The sequence below is a fragment of the Apteryx mantelli genome, chromosome 10, assembly GCF_036417845.1.
Source record: "Apteryx mantelli isolate bAptMan1 chromosome 10, bAptMan1.hap1, whole genome shotgun sequence".
In the NCBI taxonomy this organism is placed as follows: Eukaryota; Metazoa; Chordata; class Aves; order Apterygiformes; family Apterygidae; genus Apteryx; species Apteryx mantelli.
The window spans coordinates 5,552,145-5,575,643 of NC_089987.1; the positions used below are offsets into that span (position 1 = coordinate 5,552,145).

At 41.3% G+C, this 23,499-nt stretch overlaps 2 protein-coding genes across 2 annotated transcripts; one reads left to right on the top strand and one right to left on the bottom strand.

The window, feature by feature from the left end:
* Window positions 1-4,122: 4,122 nt before the first annotated feature.
* Window positions 4,123-12,537, top strand: MPHOSPH6 (M-phase phosphoprotein 6). Its single transcript, XM_067302425.1, has 5 exons — window positions 4,123-4,254; window positions 8,212-8,324; window positions 9,921-10,011; window positions 11,056-11,153; window positions 11,591-12,537. The coding sequence occupies exons 1-5, from the start codon at window positions 4,204-4,206 to the stop codon at window positions 11,730-11,732; spliced, it is 495 nt and encodes a 164-aa protein (XP_067158526.1). The 5' UTR covers window positions 4,123-4,203; the 3' UTR covers window positions 11,733-12,537.
* A 3,749-nt stretch (window positions 12,538-16,286) lies between these two features.
* Window positions 16,287-23,423, bottom strand: LOC106483273 (arylamine N-acetyltransferase, pineal gland isozyme NAT-10). The gene is made up of 2 exons (XM_013941183.2): window positions 21,673-23,423; window positions 16,287-19,048 (listed from the first exon to the last, which is right to left on the bottom strand). The coding sequence occupies exons 1-2, from the start codon at window positions 21,680-21,682 to the stop codon at window positions 18,171-18,173; spliced, it is 888 nt and encodes a 295-aa protein (XP_013796637.1). The 5' UTR covers window positions 21,683-23,423; the 3' UTR covers window positions 16,287-18,170.
* Between the last annotated feature and the right edge of the window lie 76 nt (window positions 23,424-23,499).

Sequence of the window (23,499 nt, forward strand, 5' to 3'; positions counted from 1 at the left end):
TGTATTTATTCACATAAAGGTCACCCTGCCATCGGGAGAGCCAAAAGCACTTAAAATGAATTGTCTTTTCCCAAACTGACAACAGGCACTTTCTTCAGATAAAAACATTTCTTTGTTATTCCAGAGGGTTTGTAACTCTATTTTGCTGTAAGCACAGTTTCAAGTCATGCCTTTTTATGCTGTGTAAATTGTGATACTGCACAAGGCCATTAAGAGGAAAACACCAGCAACATGGGTCTGTGGTACCCAAATTATATGAGCTTAGTTTCTGCTTCAGGTTTTGTATACAGTTCCCCAAGGAAGGGAGATCTTGGGGTTTGCCAAGAATTTAAAATACTCTGCCTGTGTCAACGCTGTAACCTAAACCGGTGCCATATTTTAAAAAGGGGACTTCAAAAGCTAGAAGGATGAGTCAGTACACTCTGAGCCGACGTGCCACTCGGAGGCTGAGAGCCGTAACAAGCCCATATCCCCTGCGGATTAGGTACAAAGCGGAGCGAGCAACGCACACGGGCTGGCAGGTTATACATGCATGCATCAAAGGCTAATGAATATTGTAACAAATCCCCGGTCACCCAGGACCTTCAGAGTTGCCAACATGCTGTATGCATTAGTGGCGCAGAACTTCACGGGAGCAATGGAGATAAAAACTCAGTCCTGAGCTTCAAAAACATGGGTTTCCACCACTTGGAGAATTTCACACTATTTCCGCACAGAGCACGGAGTACAAAACTGTGCATTTCTGATTCCATCCCACCGGATACAGCACACAGCGCCTCACACGATGCTTTCAGGTTTGCAAACAAGCCTCCAGCTGCTCTACCTCTCGTTTGCTCTTGCTCATTCACAGAGGAAAACACATAATAGCCTCACTTAAAACATAGTGGAGGAGTTTGACCCAAATGAATGACTCACCTGTCATGCTATAAGGATTTTGATTCCTGCAGGGGAAAAAATGGCTTCAAGTATTTTGAGATGTGTAAAATGGTGCTTCATATTCAAAGACCATTCATAAGAAATCTAGTCAACTGATGGTTGATATAGGGTTTGATAGACCTGTTTTATGCTGGAATCACAATACCACAAGAATATGAAGAAATGAACGGTTAGAGAAGAAGGAACATGAGTTACCTCAGATTAGAGTCCATTGGCATGAAACTAGTACACAACTGTAACTTCGTTGTTTAAAGAACGATAACTATTTAAATAATGTTAACAACAACTTTGATTTGACTTCTGTAATTACTGGGGGGAGATGGGACTGCATTGCCTAGGAAGAAAAATCTTTTATCTGTTTGTTTAATGTACAGTCTTTGACAGATTGGAACATCTTTCCCCTGAGTTATTTTCCTGAGCATTTTTGTTTTGAAAAATAACCGAATTTTCCGGCTGAGAGCAGAGTTGCCATACAGCTGTCAGGGCTGTGAGAAGTGTCTGACTGTCATTTCGGATGACCCTGGCATCTTCTCTAGACAGAGCATCTTTCCCAACTTGCCTCCATCTCAGAAGCAGGAATATTTTCAGGGCTAGAGTCTACTCCCACCTACCCACCACCACCACCAGTAAATCGTAAAGATTTCTGCTCTCATCAGTGGCATGTCTTCAGATTTACCAGACAGTATAATCCAGTCTGTGAGACAGCTGATTGTTATCTATAACCTCCCCATCCACTTCGAGCGATGGGAGATGTAATCCAAAAATTTCCTTCCGACTATTTTACGGCTGAAATACATCAAATCCTGTGGCAGCCTTTTTATGATCTCCACTTCTCTAAATAAACATCACAGAGCCTGTACTACATTTGCTGCCAAATGCTTCTACCTTCAGGTTTGGACACGCCGAGGCGGGGTGTTAGCTGATGTCCCGACGTGCAAGGCAGACGCAAGCCGCGTGTCTCCGCGCGAGGCTGCGGTCCTGCACCGAGACACCATCAGGTCACGGGGTGCAGCCGGGCTGCGGTCGCAGACCCAGAGTTCCCGCTAGCCGGGGAACACTAGAAATAACCCTCGTGTTTAGACGAGCTCAAAATCCCTCCCTCCAACCCCCTCGCAGCTAGACACTGACACTGCTGCGTAGCGTTGGAAATTATTAGACTCGGCTCCCAAAGATTAAAGAGTTGGTGATAGCACGCCCCTTAACATCAAAGGTACCAGGCAACCGATACGTGCAGCAGCTGCATCCAAAAAAAAAAGTTGCAAAGTGGAGTTTGCTGAAGAAATGGGCTGCAAGAACGGATGAGACAGGTTGCTATGCTGGCAGAACGGGAAGGAAGCAGTGTGAAGGGCCTCGAACAAAGCCCGGCAAAGCAGCAGCGCAAAGGCTGAAGTGTTGACAGATGCACAGTAACGTATTCAGAAGGAATCATTTGAAGTACGTTCCTGGACTGTAAATTAACTGAAACTCTTCAGGAAAAAAGACCTGAGTGACATTGAAGGCCATGCAATTAAACGCAGGGCTCAAATGCACAGCAGCGATCAACGAAAAGCATTTTTAGAATGCACAGCAAATTGAAAACAACACCAAAAAGAGTAAGATGTACTATGCCATTATATTAATTAACAGCTCTCCCGTACTAGTTTATTCCAGTCATTCACTAAGACAAATATACTCATTCTTTGATGCATATTTGTATTTGTAAAACTGAGAACTGCCCAGCTTTCTTTTGCAGGGAAGAGCTGATAAATGTTAAAGTGAAAAAAGAAGGATCTAAACTGGACGGGGCTAAATGAAGTGGGAATTATGTGCCACACTCACAAAGAGACTTTCTGGCTGGGGCCTTTAATTTCAGAAACATCTAAGCACTTTCTACTCATTTTCAGGCCCTGGAAATGAGGGTGATCCGCATATATGAGAATTACTCACTTAAATGCAGTTTTATCACTGTCCTAAAAGTGGTTGTGGCTCTGTGTTTCAATCATTTTAACCTATGGAGCTTAACTGTGTAATAAAGATGCCTGGATATTGATAATTCTTCCTTCTCCTTTCCCTGAAGGTTTTGCCCTTCATTACACGTTTTTGTGGACTCTATTAGAACATAAATCTTTACACATGTTCTTCAAGCTCACTTTGACCTACATTTTGAATATATGGGATCTTTTTCTCCTAGATTGTCTTTTTGTGCACCCCAGTTCATTACACTCTTGAACACTGCACCCTCACTCTTCTTAGTTTATTGCCTGGTTTATGTACTGCATGTCCAAACAGGCATCGGGAATCTGATTTATGAGGATGTATATGGAAATTGTGGTACCTGCTTGTGATTTGGAAGTCAACTGGAGATTTGACATTAGGATTTCTTCTTAAGCTACCAGGGCCCAGCCTGGCGGCCTAAAGAGAGTACTGCCGAGGCTGAATTCAACAGTCATGATTCAGGACGAGTGACTCGTTTGACGTGTTTTATAATAACTTTCAATTCAGTTGTTTTCCAGTTTCAATCACATGACTATTTTGCAATTTTTTTTTTCCAAGTAAAAGTCAACGCTTACTTTTAAAAATGAAAGCTAAATAGGTCACGCAGTATCTACACGCCAATATGAGAAAATCTTATAATATCTCTCTCCTTTCCTGTAACTATCAGAAATTTATAGACAAAACTGTACATCCGCGACCGTACAGAACGCACAAGCGCAGCGCTAGTAAGAAATCTAGGGCTCCCCTACCAATTCACGGCTTCACACCCCGAATCGCAGATCCAGCGGGATTTCCTGTTCGTTGACCCCATCTCCCCCCGCACACACACATTCCCGTAACCACCACGTGAAGGCTCGCACACCAGCTGGACACAGGGCAGCTGCTTTTATTCATTTTATTTTGCACCAGCCGTGGGATATCCAGGCCACTCTCCACGTGCGCGGATTTTTCAAAAAAAAAGGCGCCAGCTCCTCGCAGGGCTTCAGAAAGGGGGATAAATTTGGAGATCGCGTCACTTCGCCCGCAGGGTTCTGCCCCTTCGGGGTGCGCTGGCGCCGCAGCCCCCCCCCCCCCGACTTGGCAATGTTATTTCCTGGGGATTATTTTTAAGGAAAAGCAGAGGGGCTCGGGCCGACCCCCCCCCCCCCCCGGGCTCGCCGGAGCCGCCCCGCGCCGCGAGGGCGCAGCCGCGGCGGCCTCCTCCCTCCGCCCCCGCCCCCTGCGCCGGCGGCGGCGCTACGCGAGGGCGGGGATCGGCCGCGGCCTGCTGGCGGCGCGGGCCCGGCGGCCGCCATGGCCGCGGAGGTGAAGGCCAAGCTCTCCAAGAACCTGCTGCGCATGAAGGTGGGGCGGCCGCGGGGGCCTCGGAGGGGACGGGGACGGGGACGGGGCGGGGAGGCGGCGAGGGGTGAGACCGGCCGGGGCTGGGGCCGGGGCCGGGGCCGGGGGGGGGCCGGGGCTCCCCGCCGCGTGGTGCGGGGCCGCCGCCCCGCGCCCGCTTCTCGGCTTCCCGCCCACCCGCGTTTCCACCTGGTTCCCCCATTTCTGCACCTCTTTCATACGCGGCCGTGGGCAGGGTGACTGTCCCATAGCGCATGTTCAAAAAAAAAAAAAATCCAGTAATTCAAAAAAAATCCAGTAATTTTTTTTAAAAGTCCAGTAATTTAAAAAGAAAAAAAAATCACCTCCAGCTGGTGACCCCGTGACGAGCCCCAGCAGCCACCAGCAGCATCGCTCCGCTCACCCCGGTGTCTTCGCTTGCGGCCTCGTATTTCGGGATGCTTCAACCCCGAGGAGGGGCTCGGGGGTCCGGCCCGGGACACCCGCTTCACCCCGTCCGCACAAATCGCCTTCTAGCAGGAGGCAAACCTCGAAAACCATACGAGCGTCTTTTCTTGCCATGTGGTTTCTCCACAGGCAGGTTGTTTATCATCAGTAAAAACAGTTAGGCTTCTTCTCTTTCCTTCTTCTTCTTTTTCTTGTTTGTTATTATTAAAATATTAATGCTGCTTGCTTTATTTGAGGGAACTTTTACTCTTGATACTTCTTTGCTTTGCTGTGCGCGATTCTTCTTGTCTGTTCCCATCGATTGCTTACAAAATACCTCATCAGAGCATCAGTTTTAACTACCTTCCCCTTCTCTTTTCCCAACCCATAAACGCAAAGGCCATTAATAAAATAGTGACCTACCCATTACCCTTGGAGTTGTGAATCTCACGTCAAGGCCAGTGTGAAATTAGTCTCAGTTTAGTGGCTAATGGATTCTGGTTCACATCGTGTAATACAACACCTAATTCAGCAGAGTACATCCTGGTGTGATTGATGGCCCTTTATTTCTGGAAAACAACCAGCAAAAGTTGAGTTGCCATTAATTTTTTTTTTATGTTAATATTCATTAAATATTTACAAGTGGCTGGGCCTTTGTGGCTTCTTGCTTGCGGTGTTTTACTTAAACCCATTTTTTTTTCCACATGTATATTTGAGACCATAGTCCCTATTTTTCTCAGGATGCCAGTGGAAAGGAGTTTAGCTGACTCATTTCGATCCTCCATGTAAGGTGGACTCTGCTACAGTAAGATGGTGGAATATTTACCACAATTAACAGATTCTGCTAATGAAAGACTAAAATTGGTGCGCAGAGGGAACCAAACATAACTTTCCTCATTTTCCAGAACGAGTAGATGTTGCACTTAGTTAGCCAGCAGATCATGGCAGAGTAGGACTCCCTTAACCTGGATTGCAGCCTTACTGATTGTAATGTAATACTTTCTTTTTAAGTGAAATTTCTGCTACTGTTTTTGCCAGTTTATTAACCCTCAGGAGACTTCGGAAGCCAGTTTTCAGATGCCTTCCTTGGAAGGCTGTGAAGAACAGCATGTGAATGCCGTGCCGTGACATTTGCTGGTTTAGTCTGAGCAGTAGATCCGCTTTGAAGAGATGAGTAGGTCTTGAAAAGGTCATACGTAACTCTCATATTTAGCATCTTCCTTCTACAGATCTCCTTATTTACCAGCATTTTAATTAATCATTTGACAGCTGCCTCCGCAGGTACTGATAAGATGTATTATCACAATTCTATGGGCAAGTCCCCTATGAACCAGGCCCGGAAGGTGGTGTGGTCAGTGGCAGTGCTGTTAAAGCCCGTTGCATCAGTTGCCAGACTCCGTGCACTCGCCTCCTGGTGTCAAAGTGTGGCTCATGCTTCTAATTCTTGCACCATTTGATCCAGGATCCATTATTTGGGTAAACTGATCCAAATAGCAGCTCCGCTAATGATTTGCACATTCTGTGCCTACCACAATTGGCATTTTTTAATTCATTTATGCATGTTTACATTTTAGATAAATATGATCACTTTTTTTTTTTAATCTAGTTGTTCCCTGTGGTAATCTGTAGGAACATAATCTTTAAAATGTAATGTAAAATGATTATTTAATTGGGTGCTTGTAACAAAATTTCTCCTGTTGAGACTTCTGACTGGCTAACCAATTTCCATGAGCAGTATGGTTTTCCACATGATAGATTCCCTTATTTTCCTCAAGTAGATACTGTAATTTTAATTGGAAAGCTTTGACATGTTTGGGGCCGACTCAGAAAACAAAAGTCAATTTTTCTTTCATTAACTTGTACACGTGGATGCAAATAGAAATACAAATGGGAAATGAGATACTAGCACTATATTGGCTTTTACTTCAGGGTTTTTTTGTTTTGTTCTGCTGTGGGCATTTTGTAAAGCCTGAAAAGGGGTGTGTGTGTGTATTTTTTTCTTTTTTTTAATAAGCTCAGTGATGTGGGAGGCATTTAGAGGTGCCTTCTTGGGTTTTATCCCCAAGCCAAGTCTATTCTATCTGGAACCAAAAGTATGTCTGAGTCTCTGCTAATGTTCAAGATACAGATGTGCTCCACTGGCTTGTTATCTGTCAGCCTGCAGGCTTATCTAAACGCAGGAGTGGCACTGCTTTAAATGAGAGGGGTAGAATTAGTTGATACGAAATTCTTCTGCGGTGTTGCACATGCAGTTATACAGGTATGCTTTGATGGCCACATAGCAATTTTTGTACGGGAGAGTGTATCAAATTTACTGATAGAATAGTCTCTTGCTGGGAATTGTATTGGTATAAATGCATACTCCTGACAGATAAGGTTATTCAAAGGCTTTCTGTAGACTCAAAGGGAGGTCCCAGCTCCTAGGGATGTGAGAATATAAGGGTTATTACTGTAAAGTTTTGAAGAGTTCTCTTTTCTCTAGCATGTTTGGTGAAATGGGTTAACATTGAGCTGACTGCCAATTTAAGCATCAACAGGCACTTGCGCTGATGCAAATGGAAATACAAGGGATGTTTCACCTATGTCGGATCCATAGGTTTGCTCTCTCAGCAGTCTGTCATGGGCCGTGACAGATGCCCTCTTCTACTCCCAGCTGTGAAAGAGGCGACTGCTCCTCTCTGCCTGTTCCCACCCTCTGCTGAAGGTGATAGCGAAGGGAGCAATTCTGAGGAATGCCCTTATATTAGGCAAAATGAGCTGTCTTGTCCTAAACTATTTCTGTTATAAACTCAACTAACTCAGCAGACTTTCCTTGACGTGAATTAACAAGTGCTCGCATGTACTGCTTTGTTGGTAGATTGGTGGGTCATTGATGAGAAGTTAGATTGGGAAGCAGCTTCCTTTTGCACAGCTGGATGCAGAGGACTACTCCTTTTCATAGCCTTAGTTACTCTTTTCACTTCTAAAGGCATGTTTTAGCCTTCTGGGTTATAAAGGAAAACCTGTCTGTAAAATAAAATCTGAAGTTTTAGAAAACAAGAGGAAGATGATTGAAAGAATAGATGTTTCAAAAAGACACCAACCTAGTATGACCAAGCCCCAGTTCAGAACTTCAGTGCCATTCATATGGGTGGTGTTTGTTTCTAATATTTATGTTATTAATTTTTCTCCAGCCTCTGCTCAAATATGAAAAGAATCTTTGCAAAGTCGAGGGGTTGTGGGGTGAAACAATTCAGAACCATCAAAACTAACCAGGGCTTGTCTGTTCCTTTTTATCTAAGTATAGATGTGGCTGACTGTTAACTTGGAATAGATAGCTGTAGATCAGCAGCTGTTTATTTTTACACTGGCTATTGCCCTAATTCAGACCAAACCCAGAAAAAACACAAAAAGCATTTGCTTGTTATATCAACGGTTAAATGTCATTTAATGGATAATTGTTGTCATGTAATTATTGCATATTTAGAACATACTCAGGAATGAATGTGATGTAGAAAAAACTGTAGCTGTGTGCTTATGTGTCTTTCTTTTTAGTTCATGCAGAGAGGCTTGGATTCACAAACTAAAAAACAGCTAGAAGAGGAAGAAAAGAAGATAATTAGTGAAGAACACTGGTATCTCGATTTACCAGACCTTAAGGAGAAAGAGTAAGCTTGTTCACTTTGATAATTCTTGTGCAATACATCATTGTATTGTTGTGGAGTGGGAATGGAATATTTTTTTCTATGGGAGAAGTTTCAGGAGGCTAATAGTGATTTTTTTTTTAAATAACCAGTCAACACAAGCAAAAATAATGACAGACTGGTATTTCAGCTTTGTATTTTAAAGGACATTCTCAAGGTTGCCTAGTCCAGAGTTTGACCTACTTTCATTTCTTGTGTGTTTTGTTTTCTTTCTCTCACAGTTTCTTCTAGATGCATGTAATTAGTTTCTTTCAGGGACCAATTCAGTGCTGTTTTTTCTCTTCATTTGAAAAAAAGAAATTTGAAACCTTGTGTTAGCAAGTTGAGCTCCAATCACACGATCGGGTCTATTCAGGGCAGCTCCATCTTCTGGAGTCCAGCTCACTTCAAATCCTGTTTTTAAAACAGGAGAGATAATAGGCAAAAAAAAAAAAAAAAAGGAAACCTTAGCTAATAAGGAAGCAAATGTCCATTCCTGCTATTTAGAATGGTGCTGTAAATGGTGCTGACTACTTTAAAAATATCTTGATTTTTGTCCTGTCAAAAGAGGACAAAAATTCCATTGAGGAAGAATATATATAATTTTCAAACAGCTGGGATCTGGGGAATTAACTGTAGTTGAATAAGGTTTTGATAAACTCTTTTCCATGACTGTGGTGGATATGACAGAAAGTTAACTGAGCTTCAATTGCAGCAAGAAGGGTTCTGGTTGGATATTGGGGAAATTTTTCTAACAATAAGGCTAGTGAAGCACTGGAATAGATTGCGGAGGGAGACTGTGGAGTCTTCATCATTGGAAGTCTTTTGAGGACAGGTTTGACAGACCTCTGCTGTTCATGGTGGGTGTTTAGCTGATCCTGCCTTGAGGCAGGAGAATGAACACAGTGATCTCTTCAGCCTTATTCTTCTGTGGTTTTAGGAGTTTATTTTACATGGGAGATGAAGAAGTTGAGGGAGGTATGCACATGTTTGAGAGGGCAAGAGGGATGGAACAATTCAAGGAAGTACTTTTATCTAACGTGTGTATTATGAACGCCTCAGGGTCACGCTTCTTTCCTCGCTCCATGCTCATTAAAAGAGGAAAAAAGGAGGGGAAAAGGGGAAATCTCTCTCAGCTGAACAGAGAATTACACAGTGTTTTATATCCTGACAGACTCAACTGATGCCAGGTCTAACATCACAATGAAAAATTAATCAGAAGTTTTTGCTGGTATAGTAATGCCACCTGGAGAGTGATATTTATGTGGTATTTTTATTCTGGCAAAAGCATTAATGTAGGTGGAATCATACCAGCAGAGAGTGCTTTTTGTCAGGAGAGTTAGTTTTGCTTGTGGAACTGGCACAGCTGTCCTAGCAAAAAGTATTCCTTTGCACTCCAAGCTCCTTGTGCTGAAAGATTTATCAGAGCAATTAAGCTTCAGACAGTAGTTGATGGTATAAAATACACCGTGGTTTTGTTTATTTGTGTGGGGGAAGACAGTGAATGCTTTTTGCATTTGTTTAATTTGATTATATTAAAGTGCACTGTTTGACAAATGCTGGCTTTGGGGTTTCGTGCAGGAGCTTTATAATAGAAGAGAGGAGCTTTATGCCATGTGAGGATCTACTTTATGGCAGAATGTCCTTTAAAGGATTCAATCCGGAAATTGAGGTACTGTTTAAATGTTTTGTTTTGAGGTGGTCCCACATGAAAATTGAACCCTTGGGGATGGGGATTTTAATGTTCGCACTGCCTGCTGTTTGGCATTCGCAGCACCTTCCGTAAATTCTCCCATGCACTTCAACCTGGGAAAACTGTGATTCAAAGGAAATGTTGATGATCAGTGCAACATCTGATAAATAGAAGCTTTTCATCTCCTTGTGTTGATGACCAGTAATTGCATGACTCCTGCAGGTTTTCCTTCCCTGAGGTGAGGAAACTGTCCCACATGCTGCTCATCAAAACAATGGACTGAGCTCACTTTTTTACCACCTGCCATTTAATTTAGAGCCCGATCCTACAAGCATTCAGACGTGTTTATTCAGCACTTACTTGTGTGAGTGAGGGCTTGGAGTTTCAAACTTTAAATTCTTCTGCACAGGAAAGTCTTTAATTTCTTTCTGGTGAGATTCATGGTGATGGCAGTAGATTAAAATAGAAATAAAAATGTTGCCACTGAACTGAAGCAAGAGGTATGAAAAAGGTTATGCAAGGTGATTTACTGGGAAATTCTTCTGGTTATTTTGAACTACTTCTCACTGTGACCTGGCATATTGCTGCTTCCTGATTTTTTGTTTTCTTTTTACTAGTAGTTTACTGTAAAGCCATACAGCTATTTTTCCTTTTTAACAAAACCATTTCAAGAACTATGTTCTAACATCACGAGGAAAGTTAATTAGGATCTAATTGTCTGGTCTCTTGAAGATGTCTGCCATGCCCTGCAGGTTGTTTGAATAGTACAGTTCACTAAAAACTCTGTGTTGCCTCTTTCCCCAAGCCAAACTCTAAGCTCAGCTGAGCAACAAGGAGGCATGTTGCCTTTTCTTCAGGGGTCCTGGTAACACTGTGCTCTAGCCTGAGTACGATACAGCAAATGAGGAAAAACAGTATTAAAATTGATTCCATCTCTTATTAGTTTCTTTTACCAGTGAATATCAACATAGTTGACATTATGTCAGAATTACATATTCAAGCTATTTCTTACTTCCTTTTCAGAAGTTAATGGTACAAATGAATTCTAAGTCCAAGAAAGAAGAAATTGAAGTGGATGATAAAATGGAGGCTGATGTGTCAGATGAAGAAATGGCCAGAAGGTAAGTTGTATTTTATGACACAGTCAGTATTAGCCAGGAAGATGGTATTTTACTGCACTGGGTGTGGGGTAGAACCCCCAAAAACAAAACAAGCAAACAAACCGTACCTCACAGAACTGATTTTACAAGAATTTTGCTGTGTGTTCAGTAGAATCCCCATCGCTTTGGGAAGTGAAAGATCTTTAGCTGTTTTCTGCCATGTGATACCCATGTATCCCATGCTAATTCCATCAGGGCTCCAGATTACTAAGAGACCAAAACTGTCAGAACAAATAATATATAGTGTTCGTACTGCTTACACTCTGGTGTGAGGAAGGCTTCTCTGACTTTTTTTTTTTTTTTACACTAATTAAACTGTTGATTAGATTTCTGATTTGTTGCACTGAGGTTTTCTCTGGTCTCTACTAAGAGCTGTCAATTTTTTATTTTCTTTACAGATACGAAACATTAGTGGGAACAATAGGGAAGAAATTCTTGAAAAAAAGAGACCAGCGTGTACTCCAGGATGAAGATGAAGATGAGAATAGTAACACAAGACCTAGCAAAGCTAAGAAAATGTTCTTAAAACCCCAGGATTAATGTGAACTGCACAAATGGAGTTAACAGAAATGTTGTCCACCAAATACAGTACCATGAACTGGAGATTGTTTGGATTTTTTGCTATGTAATGTAAAGAGTAGATTTGTAAATCTGAGTCTGTTCTCACTGAAATTTCTGCTGTCCACATGACAAACTTTTTTCAAAGTGGATGCGTTTATAATGGATGTCATACATCCTTTCCTCTCTGAGCAACTTTTAGTGAGTATGGGGCATTAAGCCCATTGGCCATTTTTAATGTTATGCGTGAATAGGATGAGTGTCATGTGTCATTGAGAGCAACAGTATTTACATTTTATGATCACATCTGGAAGAAGTATGTGGAGTAAAGATGAGCTTTGTCCAATGCAGTAAGGCAATTCAACTTTTACTGTTTTTTTTTTATTATGCAGTGAAAACCTTTGCCCTCATCAAAAGGGAAAAAATAACAGGAACTCTTCCCCCCACCCCCCTTTTTTTACACTATTCTAAAAATAAACTGGGAAAAGAAGAGAAAGATAAAATCCTTTTTGTTGAATTTTATTTTTTATAAAGCTTATTTAAAAATGGGTTTTGTAGCAAAACTTTTTTTCCTAGAGCAAGCCAAATATTGGGTGACGTTTACAGTTTGACACTTGAGCAGATTGTGAGTCTTAATTTCTGTCTTCCAAAAGAAGTTTGCTAATCTTGTCTCTTTTCCAGCCAAAAAATTCCAATCTTATAATTATCTAGGTCTTGTCATAGAAGCATAATAACTGCTTCAGAAACATGTTTGAAAGCTGAATAAAAACTGATTCTTTGTGGTTAATTATTGTGGTTTAGCTAATTTAATGTAAAAAATGGTCCTTAATACAATCAGATACAGGAAATGATCCTATTTTGTGCTTGCCACAGATGTCCCCAAATATTATTTGACTGCAGTGGCTCTTTGTTTAGCAGGCAGTGAAGCCATCTGAAGCAGTGTTAGGATAGAAACATTATGGCCTTTGGTCAGTCAGCACTAGGCAGATTGAAAAATGTCAGTATGGGTCTTGTCTCAAATTGTAGCAGTTCTCTGTATCCAAGCCTTCAACAAGAAATATTTCTTTCTGTTATTTCCCCACCTAGATGTCTGAATTACTCAACCTTAGTGCTGACTCTCTGGAGAAAGAAGAATTTTCTAAATTGAAGCAGGTAGTGGCCTTTCCACCATGGACATAAGAGGTGACTCAGTGAAGCAAGACATGAAACTCAGTTAATTATATAAAGAAAGGTTGTGTGTCTGTAGTTTGCATGTATGATATATGAGCTATAATCCATATATCAAAAGCACCTAATTAGATATTCAAGATGGATCATGTGTGGAAAGAGAAATATACTTCTAACCTAGTAAGGGAGCCTCATACAGGTAGAAAATCTGTGATTCATGATCTGAAATAGTTTTTCAGAGCTAATTAAATGCTACTGGTTCAATTACTTAAAACCTGACCATATATTATCACCAGCTGAAAAGAAGTTAATGATTGCAAGGCATTTTTCTTCCTATGGATGATGTGACCAGAGCTAAGAAATGATTTATTGTTGGTCATCACAAGAAAAACTCAGAATACATCCCATCATTCTTCCATGCTTATTACTAGGAAAATGATGTATGTGAATACATTTCTTCACTAGAGAGAGAATTTCTGAATAGTTGTGCTAGATAGTTGGGGGGGGGGGGAGAGTGTGTTCTAGTGAACCACGAGCAACCACGAGATGTCACTGTAATTGCACTTCCCTGAAAGACAGTGAATTTGGCACTGTTCCACTGACAGCATGTAAAGGAGTTTTGGGGGTAATTTTGATAATCTCTTGTGGCTAAAACGAACTGTGTGAAGTCCTTCTTTGTAGAGGCTCTACACAGAGAACTCTTTTGCATTGCAAAGTTCTGTTCAGTCTAACACATGGTAACTTTGTGTGGTTTAATTGCATTCTGCCATACATTGGTCCCTAATTTAATTTAATTCCCTGGGGAACAACTGTCCTAGAATATGTGTGGTGTGGTACGTGGGTCAGTGAATGTGCTGAGCAAACTCAGTATCTTCCTAGAAAATCCCTGGTCTGTCCTTGTAGGAATTTGGGGGAGAGAAAAGGGTAGTTCTTCTATTTCCTAAACATGCCCAACACCAACTGTAAAGAAATGACGGATGTTGGTTTATTTTCTACAGATCTGCATGCTCTACTGTTCGAATTTTGATTAGCTGATAGGTGAGCTATTGAAATGCTACTGTAAGACCAGCTACTGATTTTTAACACAATCTCTTTTTGCTCATGGAGTTTGTAAAACGCAGTTCTAAAAGCATCATTCAAAGTGCGTTATCATGAGCAAGGCAAAACTAAAAAAAAACCTTTTTGAAAGGTATCTAAGTGCCCAAAGTTACAAGCAGGCACTTAAGTAGGTGATAGAACCTTCTGAATACCCATCTATATCTCCAACTATATAAATACATACACATATATATGTGTATGTATGTTAAGTCTGCTCTGGTTTCCTAGAAGAAACATGCAAGATAGCAAGGCAGAAACATTCTGCCATATAAAATCTGTACTCTACAGAGTAGAGGCTGCAAGAGAGATGCAAGTGTAGCAGTGAAATATTTATAATGCAAGCCTTAATTCAAGCTTTCTTGGCTCTGATGTAGTCTCAAATGCCATGTTCATGGACAACTTCCTAAGCTGTAGAATTTTAAACCCCACATTGCCATGTTTCTAAATCAAAAGCATTTCTTGAGAATAGAAGTGAACTGGACTAAGTAGTAAGCGTTTTTGCTAAAGAAAATGGCTACCTCCAAAATTTATTGGTTAAAGAGGAACCAGACACCAGACGTGTTTGTGTCTGTTATACTACTGTACCTGTTAGACTGAACAAAGAAAGGTGCGCGTTGTAGTCTGTGCTCACTGACAGTTCACAGTGTCGCAGTTAAGCATGTCTCTTGTCATGAGAAATTTTGTTCCTCCCTTTGACAGGCTCAAAGTGTTTATTGCTGTTGTAACTGCTGATGTTGGGAATGTGTAAGTATTGAACAACTTCACCTTTCTTGATGATTTTTCTTGTTACTGCTGTTCTTAGTTTTGGATCTTAAAAACTACAGGAGCAGAGTCCGACTGAAGCGAGCCATCCTGTATCCTCCTTTAGTAATGCATGAGCTGATTAAACTTTGATTCTTTTGCGGGGGGAAATGTTCAGTGGTGCTATGGAGTTTGAACCGTGTTTCTTCTGTTATCTGTGGCTATTTCCTAATAAGATACTCATTATACAATTTAACAATCACCGATGGCTCTCATTTTCCACTGGGCATTGCCTGTGTGTGTGTGTAATGGGCAGTTAGGCTGGGATTATGCAAAGCAATCAATGGGATCTGAGCATCCACTTCCTATTAAAACTAATGCGATTTAATCCAGATTTCAGATTTAAAAAGAAATTGTCTTCTCTCTATGTTAATTAGAATACCATGCTTTTAAATTGCATTTGGAATTATAAAAGTCCTGGGTCAGGGGTTCAGTGTGTTTGTCCTTCTCCATTTGAACAACAGTCTGCAACTAAAACTGTGCAATAGTTTAGGATCTCATTAAAATTTTCTTGGAGAGAGATTGTTAATAAAACTTTAAAGTGTATTACTGGCAAAAGATGTCAAACTGCCTTGCAGTTGTGAGATCCCATGTTTAACTTCTGAATGCGAATGCAAGCTTCTCAGAGAGCTGATTCTTCAAGGAAGTGTTTGCTCTCTTTGTCTAGGAGAGCATCTGTCTTCTACAGTAATGCCTTGCTAATGCAGACACAGTGTGATGCCTCTGGTTTTTTATTTGTTTTTACACCATTCTCATCTCAAACCTTTGAGACCTTTTGGGCCCGGCATTCACACCTTAGCAACTTTTGCTTTCATCAGCTTTTGGAGGGCTTTAGCTAAACTGTGAAACTGTTCCACAGCTGTATGTGTTGACATTCCTTCGTGTGATCTGATGCTCCACAGTGAAGGACCTGGTTATATTTGTCACATCTAGAGGAAAAATCGCTTTCAGAGAGTGCTTATGAAAGATCGAATCAGAGGGAGGGTTGAAGCTTGAATCATCTTCAGCCCTATAGATCTTTAGTAAGAGCTGAATACTAGAAGGTGGTATCTGGTATCTTTGCAGTCACGGCTAAAAATGTCAATATGAATCTGTAGACCTCTGCCCAAGAAGTCCTCAACACCATAGCCCCAGCAGGTAGGGAAGAGTGATTAGCTGGGAGCACCAGCAGAAACATCTCCAGGGAAGTATGGAGGCAAAATAACTGATCTGTTAATGGCTGGCCTCCAGGCAAGAGGTGGTCCCACCACAAAACAACGCTAGAGGAGAGTGGTTTGGTGACCTGAGGGAACGCAGATGGGAATTTCTGCCAGCTAAAGCGGACACGGTGAGTGTTTTTGAACCCTTAACGTTCCTCAGGGCCTTGGGGAACACCTCATTTTGATCAATCATTTAGAAAGGAGTAAAAACCTTTAATGGGGCCTTAATATGAGATAGTAATACAAACACAAATTACAAAACAAGGTCCTTAGTTCCACTGGTAGAAAAACTCAGTCCTTGCCTTGGGAAGCTCTTCCTCGTGCCCCGTATTGCCTCCCACTTTGCACTCAGTTCCTGTGTCCCAGGACACGCATGCGCACACCCACGGTAACCAGCTGCCACCGCAGCAGCCTCGGTTCCTTCCCACACTATCGGCAGCGCCCTGCTAGCCAGCAGCACGGCCAGGTCGGGGCTGTCAGCGTGCTGACCGCTGAGCCCTGTGGAGACGAGAACTACAAGGACTCCGCCAGCCGTCCCCTTCCTCAGCCTGTGAGCTGTTCGTCCAGTAACCTGTAGGAACTTACTGTCTTCAACATTTCTATCAAACTTGGGTGATGCTGGCCTGTTCAGTTCAAGAACTTCATGGTGAGGAGGGCTGGCCAGCAGATCAGACCACGTGATTGCACGGACCTTATTTACTTAGCAAACCAACTGTACCAGGGTCATGCAGTTACGGGGGGGGAAGGGTCTATGTTTATAGCAATTCTTATGTTTTTACTTTATTTATTTCAAATATGCATTTACAACATTTGTGAGATTTATGATCAGATTACATCTTTGAACAAAAAGATACACTATCAGTGGGAGAAACCAGCATTTTAACCATACTCAGGATTATCATAGATGGAAAAGAAGGAAAGAAAGTGTGTTTTTCAGGGTTTCTGCTATTTTTTTCATGCATTGAGAATGCTTCCCCTTTCTCAGTGGTTTCCTTGCTTGAGCTTTTTGCAGAGAAGCATGGAAGGGTGTGACGACAATTTCATTAAGACGGGGAACTGTGACTGTGAAATAATTGGGAAGAAAAAGGTTCCTTTAGATTTGGCTGGCTCCTTGCTTTTTTATTCCACTTTGATAAAGAAACTTATTTGTGACCCTAAAGCTCCTGTGCTTCCCACTATTCATATGGGGTAGCCATATGGAATTCCAGATTTGCTATACACAAAGAGATGGCAGCGTAGCAATTAAGGGTATAGGGGGGTTAGTGTCATTATTCTACCTTCGTTATACATATAATAACTTGCAGCATACATGCAATAACTTGCAACAGTAAAAATATGAAATTTGCACCCCATTTGGGATAGAAGTAAATCTCAGCCAGTTGAGACTCACGTTTAAGCACTACATTCTGATTCACCCTGGAATAGGATGATTTTTTTGTAGGAGAAGCAAAACTTGCAGGTATATCATTAGAACCTATCAGTCACAATTAACACTGCAATAGGTACAATTTGCATCTTAGGAAAAATACATACATACCAAAAATTACTTTGGGCAGTTTACTACAGTAATAACAAAGAGATGCACAAGATGATAATCTTTTCCCACTATGTTTTGTTTGAGGATGATGGTGAAAGATTTGTGCCTCCTGAATTGTGCCTTTCAAAGGTGACAGTATTGTTATACCCATTTTAAAGATAGGGAAATGAGATGAGCTGTGAGCGGTTAGATATTGTGAAAAGTGAAGTTTTAAATGTGTATGTAGTTGTCTAAATGCTCACAGATTATTTTTTCTCATAATAACCATAAAAATGGCAGCATATCAAAATTAACAATCCTTACTTCTATTTATGTACTATAGGCATTCCAGAATTCCCCAGACGTATTTCTTGCCCAAGTTTATGACCAGATTCATCTACATTTCTGCCAAAAATTGAACTTCAGTCATTTCACAGCAAATAATTCTGTCTACCTGGCAGAAGAGTGTGATATCCCTGATTTTTTCCCTTTCCCCAACATGAAATTCACTTTAATCTGGTATTAATATATTTTTCCTTCAATTGCCTGCAAGGGAATCCTGTAATCTTGCAGCAGTGATTGGGCAGACCATGGAAGATACTGTAAATGCATAGCATTAGCATAGGTTTTTCCAGTAGTCTAAATTGTGTAAAATCCTTTGACATTAATTGGGACAAGCTTTCTCTCTAGAGTTATGTTGAATTTCTCTTTCAGTGTCTTTTCCACCTCTTCATCCTCAAGAGTTACGAATTCCACCAGATCCATATTTTCCTTGTAATTGTATGTGGTCTCGGTGAGTGTCCACCCAATTAACGCTCGAAAGCCGTCAGTGGTCTGGAGGGTGCAGATGGACTTCTTTGTGAACAGGGAGTCAGGAGACGTCTGAAGGTACGTGCACTGGAAACGGAAATCTTCCACTGTCCGTGGCTCAAGACTGAACATATAAACTTTCCGACACTCTTTTTTTTCTAGAAGGTCAGAACTAGAGAAATTTTGATTAGGGATATATTGTTTCCGTCTCATTTTCTCCAGGTACCAGATGGCATTTTTTTCCGTGAAGCGAAAGACGCCAGGAGCCTGGGGCTGGTCTTTCCCAGACACTAGTTCCATTGGTTGCCACATCTGGTAGGACACACCAAAGCCTGCGTCAACAATATAGGCCTTGCCATCAATAACTACCTTTACGAGCAGGTGGGTCATGATGGTGGCATACGTGTTTTGATGTGGACTGAATACATAAGCTCCCAGAAAGCTGGCATCATACCCCAGGCATTTCAGGACCCAGCCTAAGAGCTGATTGTTCTCCATGCACCAGCCGCCACGCTTCTTCCTCACAATTTTGTTATAAACGTGCTCCAGCTCCAAAGTAATTTTCTCCCCGCAGTGGATGCTGAGATTTTCAAATGGAACAGCACGGATGTGGTGCTGGAATATATCAGTTAAGGTTTCCAAATCTTGTTTTTCAAGGGAACCATTATAACCAGTTCTCGCAAAATACTCTTCAAGGTTCATGTTTCCTGTAAAGGAAAAAATGTTTTTTGATTTTGTTTCTTTACATCAATGATTTATGATGCTGGGAAGAACTGCCCAGGCTATTGCCAGCAGAGATGCTTTAACTTACTGAACCTCGTCAGAACAGTTTTTAAAAGCAACAGATATTCCTATCAAACAGTTCCAAGAGCAAAGAAGAGTAGTGCATGTGAGGGTTTGCTTTTTGCCTTAGAGTCATCCCTATGGCAAACAGTTGATGCAGCTGCCGCTTGATATGCAAGGTCTGTGTAACAGGGATTTGCTGTATTTGCATTGCAACAGCAGGCTTAAGAAGAAATATAAGATCTCGCTAGGGAATGCTCAGAAGCTTTCATGAAAAAGTCTAAATCCACTTTTCAGTGAAAGGAGTAGCAGTGCAGGGAGCAGTGTTGTCTAGCAGTTGGAGGGAGAATAATTTGAGCCAGGGTTCACATGTTCCTTTCATGAGTCTGCCACTGATCTACGTGATCATAAACGAATGGTTCATTCTCTACATGTCTGTTTCTTCACTTACAAAAAGTCGAAAATGATACTCCCTGCATGTTTTGTGAAGTGTCAAGTTTTATTCAGATAATTATAACTGAGGAAAACCTCTGACCTTTTCAAGAATCACAGACCAGTGAGTTCCTTGTCTGCTCTGAGTGTTGCACAAACTCATTTTGGTGTTGGAATAATGATTCTGCATAGAGGTGAGTAATCTAAAAGACAAAAAGCGTGTCTCTATTCCCAGCGGGGCCCAGGATCTCCCAGGGCGCACTGAAAGTGGATAGTGGATGCTTTACAGCTCTCTGATCCTGGCCTTTCATAAAACTTCATTTATTTCTTCCAGAGGTAGCTCTGAGAACTGCTGCAGCCTAGTTCAGTGCCTTCATGGTCTTTCCTGCCTCTAGCAATGCCTGTCTCTATTGGGAAGACTGCACATGAGCCAGATATTGCTGCCTGAGGAACTATTCAACTTATTTTTCTGCCTCCCAGTGCCATGGGAAGTCACGCGCAGTCGTCTGCTGGCTTTCTCAGTGGCCTCTCGCAGTCTGCTGGCCATCATTGCAAGCTGGATGATCCATAGGTCTCTGAATAGATCCTGTTTGTAAATGTTTACTGTAGATTGCCTGCTAGGATATGGAGCTTGACACGACATATTTTGAACGCTTGAACCTTTGCAAAGAAAGCACTAACCGTTTCAGCAGTTCAGAGTTACTGCAAATATTTAACTTCTTGACAACTCAGAGAGCTGCTTGGAAATCTTTTGTGCATACAGTAAGCTGAGCTTTAGACACTTGGTATTAGCGACTCAGGAAGTCTATTGTGTTCAAATAAATTCAGCAGTGAACCACTGAATGTTTACTGCAAGCTAGGATTTCTCAAGATGATTTTGATTTTCAGTGACAGATTTGTGATGTGCATATGCATGTTATAGAAGCAGCTGTCCAAAGTGAATGGAGAGCCCATCAAATACAGTATGTTATCTTCTACAGAAAGGAATATCGTTTTCAGTGCTATTTAAGTGTGCTGGAGGATATTCTAAGGTAATATTTGTTAAGTAGAAAATAAGCTTCCAGCATTCCATGGAATGGATTTTTTTGGTGTAAACAAAAGACTGGCCAAAATTAATACCTTTTGTCCATGATACCACCCAGCTTTGGTGAGTTGGATAAGACAGAACTTGAATTCAAAATAGCCTTGATTTCCCCCCCCCCCCTTTTGATTTGCAGGGTCTAATTCTATCCAATCCTACCTGGTCACATTCTGAATGCTAAATAGTGAGGACTGATCATACCAGCATAATATTGGTTCTTGATTTTATATTATTTGCGATTTCTCTCTGCAGCTCCATAACATGATTGATCAGCGTTAGATCTTAACTGCTAGGAGATGAAAGCTACAGTTCTTTTGAATTGTGAACAGATCGGATGAAAAGCTAGATATTGAAAAGATAATCCCACAAATGTGACTATGATTTATACAGAGAAAAGCAGCAGCAGCAGCAGAACTTTCAAAGCCTGTTTCTAAATGTACAAATAAAGGTGCTAATGCAAAAATATTTACTGCCAGCACCTCCTTACCATGACTGTACACACAATCAGTAATTCTGCTCTTAAAATCTGTATCTATTTTTATCCTAATGCAGCTAGTACACAGGCTTTCTAGGGTAGGCAAGACACAGTCTATTAGTTTCATTTTTAAGTTGTTTTTAAAGGACTGTAAAGAAAGCAAAATTTATTGATTATTTAATTGTTTTTTTTCTCTTTGCTTCCTTTGCATTTGCAATACTTTTAAATAAAGTTAAAGATATTTAAAAAAAAAACACTTCCGAGAACAGGCTGTAGTTCTGAATTTACACCACTGGTATATCTAAACAAACGAATCTCTCTGCTAGTCAAGTGAATTGCCTTCTGAAGAGCAGAAGGACAGAAGAATTGAAGTTGTGTTATTATTCCTTTGCCCTCTTTAAGAGCCCATATTTAGCAAGCAGTATTTTAGTTCTATCCCCCACATATTTTTATAATATCTTTTCCTAAAGGAAATTTTGCTCGAATTTATTCCCCATGACCTTTACCATCATAAAGAAACCAGTTTGTGTTTGTATTTTTTTTAAATAAAAGAAACTTACCTCTTAACATAGCCTTATTTATTTATGTATTCAGCTGCTGGATTGTTTATTACTGGGGCAGCAGTCAGTAAAGCTGGGAGCAGATACAGCTTGCAAGGGCTGTCTTCCTCTCTAAGTCTGTCTTCCTCTCCCACACTCCTGAAGCTTAAACTGCAAGAAAGGGCAGAGTCCACCCAAAATGCATGCACATTTTTTGGGCTTCACTGATCCATAAGCAAATTAAACTTTGTTTCTTCTCTATTAGGCAATGTTTATGCCTTCTGCTGGCTAAGACCAGATTGCACTGGTTTTCTCTGTAAAATAATTTCAACAGATCTTCAAAAAATGGCTCAGCAATTTTTATGATTAATTTAATGTTATTTGGTGACCAGCACTTTGTGGTGGAGGTTGGTGTTCTCTTTGCTTGTGGGTGCTCTGTGTTGCCAAGACGTTGCAGGCTACGTTTGCGCAAATGCCCAGAGTGACTCTTCTTTGTTCACACAATTTTCCAGGTCTGCTCAGAGCTTCCACCACACCAGCTGGTCATTTGGTAGCAATCTCATGTAATGAATGCCATGACAAATATTTATTTGCACAGTGTGACGTACGAAGTGAAGTAAATAATGCATTTCCGCTCTAAAACTTGGCCTTCTGCACCTTTGCCATATTGGATCTCTCCCTTTCAAGCTTGCATCGTTTTAGTTGGAGGTAGAAAGCGAGTGTCAGTAAGGGTGAGGTCCCACTGGTGGAGGCGAAGGGCATGTTGGACTGCCCCTGGGAAGCAACGGAGTTCTGGGCACGTCAGCTGCTGATTCACAGGCGCGTTGAATGAGGGCCGATGTTGGTCCCTGAGCGAGCTTCGTCCCCATGGCATGGCGGGTTTCCAACGCAGAAGGACCCGCTTCCAACCCCGGAGCCAGGCTGCCTCTAGAGGGGGCACAAATTCAAAGGCTCTCTTTTGCACAACTGGAAGACCCTTACTTGGCAACAGCATTTTTCCTTCCCTCACCCTCTCGCGTTATATATATCCTCTACAGGGCTGGAGGCCAGACTCCCTTGGAGAAGAGTCAGTACCGGAGAGCGAAAAGGCTGCTGTGCTGTGAAATCACACTGCTGGCATGTCCTAACTTCTCAGTGTTTTCTTTTGCAGCATTAGCTGTAGCCCTTGTGTGGAACAATATCTATAAAAAATATAAAGCTTTTTGTCTACAATATTGCCATGCCCATCTGATGTCAGAGCAAAGTTAGGCCTCAGAATGTTTAGACTCGATTTTTCAAAGGTTGATCTAATTCCATTTGTTTACATTTTTGATTCTAAATGCATAATTTTTAAGAACTGTTGAAGAGCTTCAGCTCTTGTTGGCTTTGTTTAGATTTCAGAGAAACAAAAAAAACCATAAAGTAAATAAAATTGGACCCTCGGAGAGCATTTTTTGTAAGTGCCCTTGCATCACTAGCTTACTGTAAGTCAGTCTGAGGTAAGGTAATAGAACTCAAGTCTTTCAACATATTTTCAACATCAGCTAATCAGCACCTACACAGTGGCTTGTTTTAAGAAAGGCTTAACCTCTCATTTTTTTATGGATTCTTTGAAGGCCAAAATCGTCTCAATTCTCTATTTCAGACTGTTCAGGAAAGTGAATAATTCATAAAACTATGTTGAGAAGGAGATAGGAAATCATACCAAAAAACATTAGAGGTCTTTTGTGTAACATGGTAATACAGCTTGTCCTTACATTGGTCTCCTTTGCCACAAAAATATATTAGAAATAAAATGCAAGCCAGAGAGGTGGAACAAAATTTAACGGAGACAAAAGGCAGTTTCCATACAAGCAAATTAAAGGTGTC

What these genes read in the sequence shown, in the direction of transcription:
- MPHOSPH6 (XM_067302425.1), top strand. Translation starts at nt 4,204, where the DNA reads ATGGCCGCGGAGGTGAAGGCCAAGCTCTCCAAGAACCTGCTGCGCATG. An exon ending in AGAACCTGCTGCGCATGAAG is followed by an intron (nt 4,255 to 8,211) that starts GTGGGGCGGCCG and finishes CTTTCTTTTTAG; the next exon opens with TTCATGCAGAGAGGCTTGGA. An exon ending in GATTCAATCCGGAAATTGAG is followed by an intron (nt 10,012 to 11,055) that starts GTACTGTTTAAA and finishes CTTCCTTTTCAG; the next exon opens with AAGTTAATGGTACAAATGAA.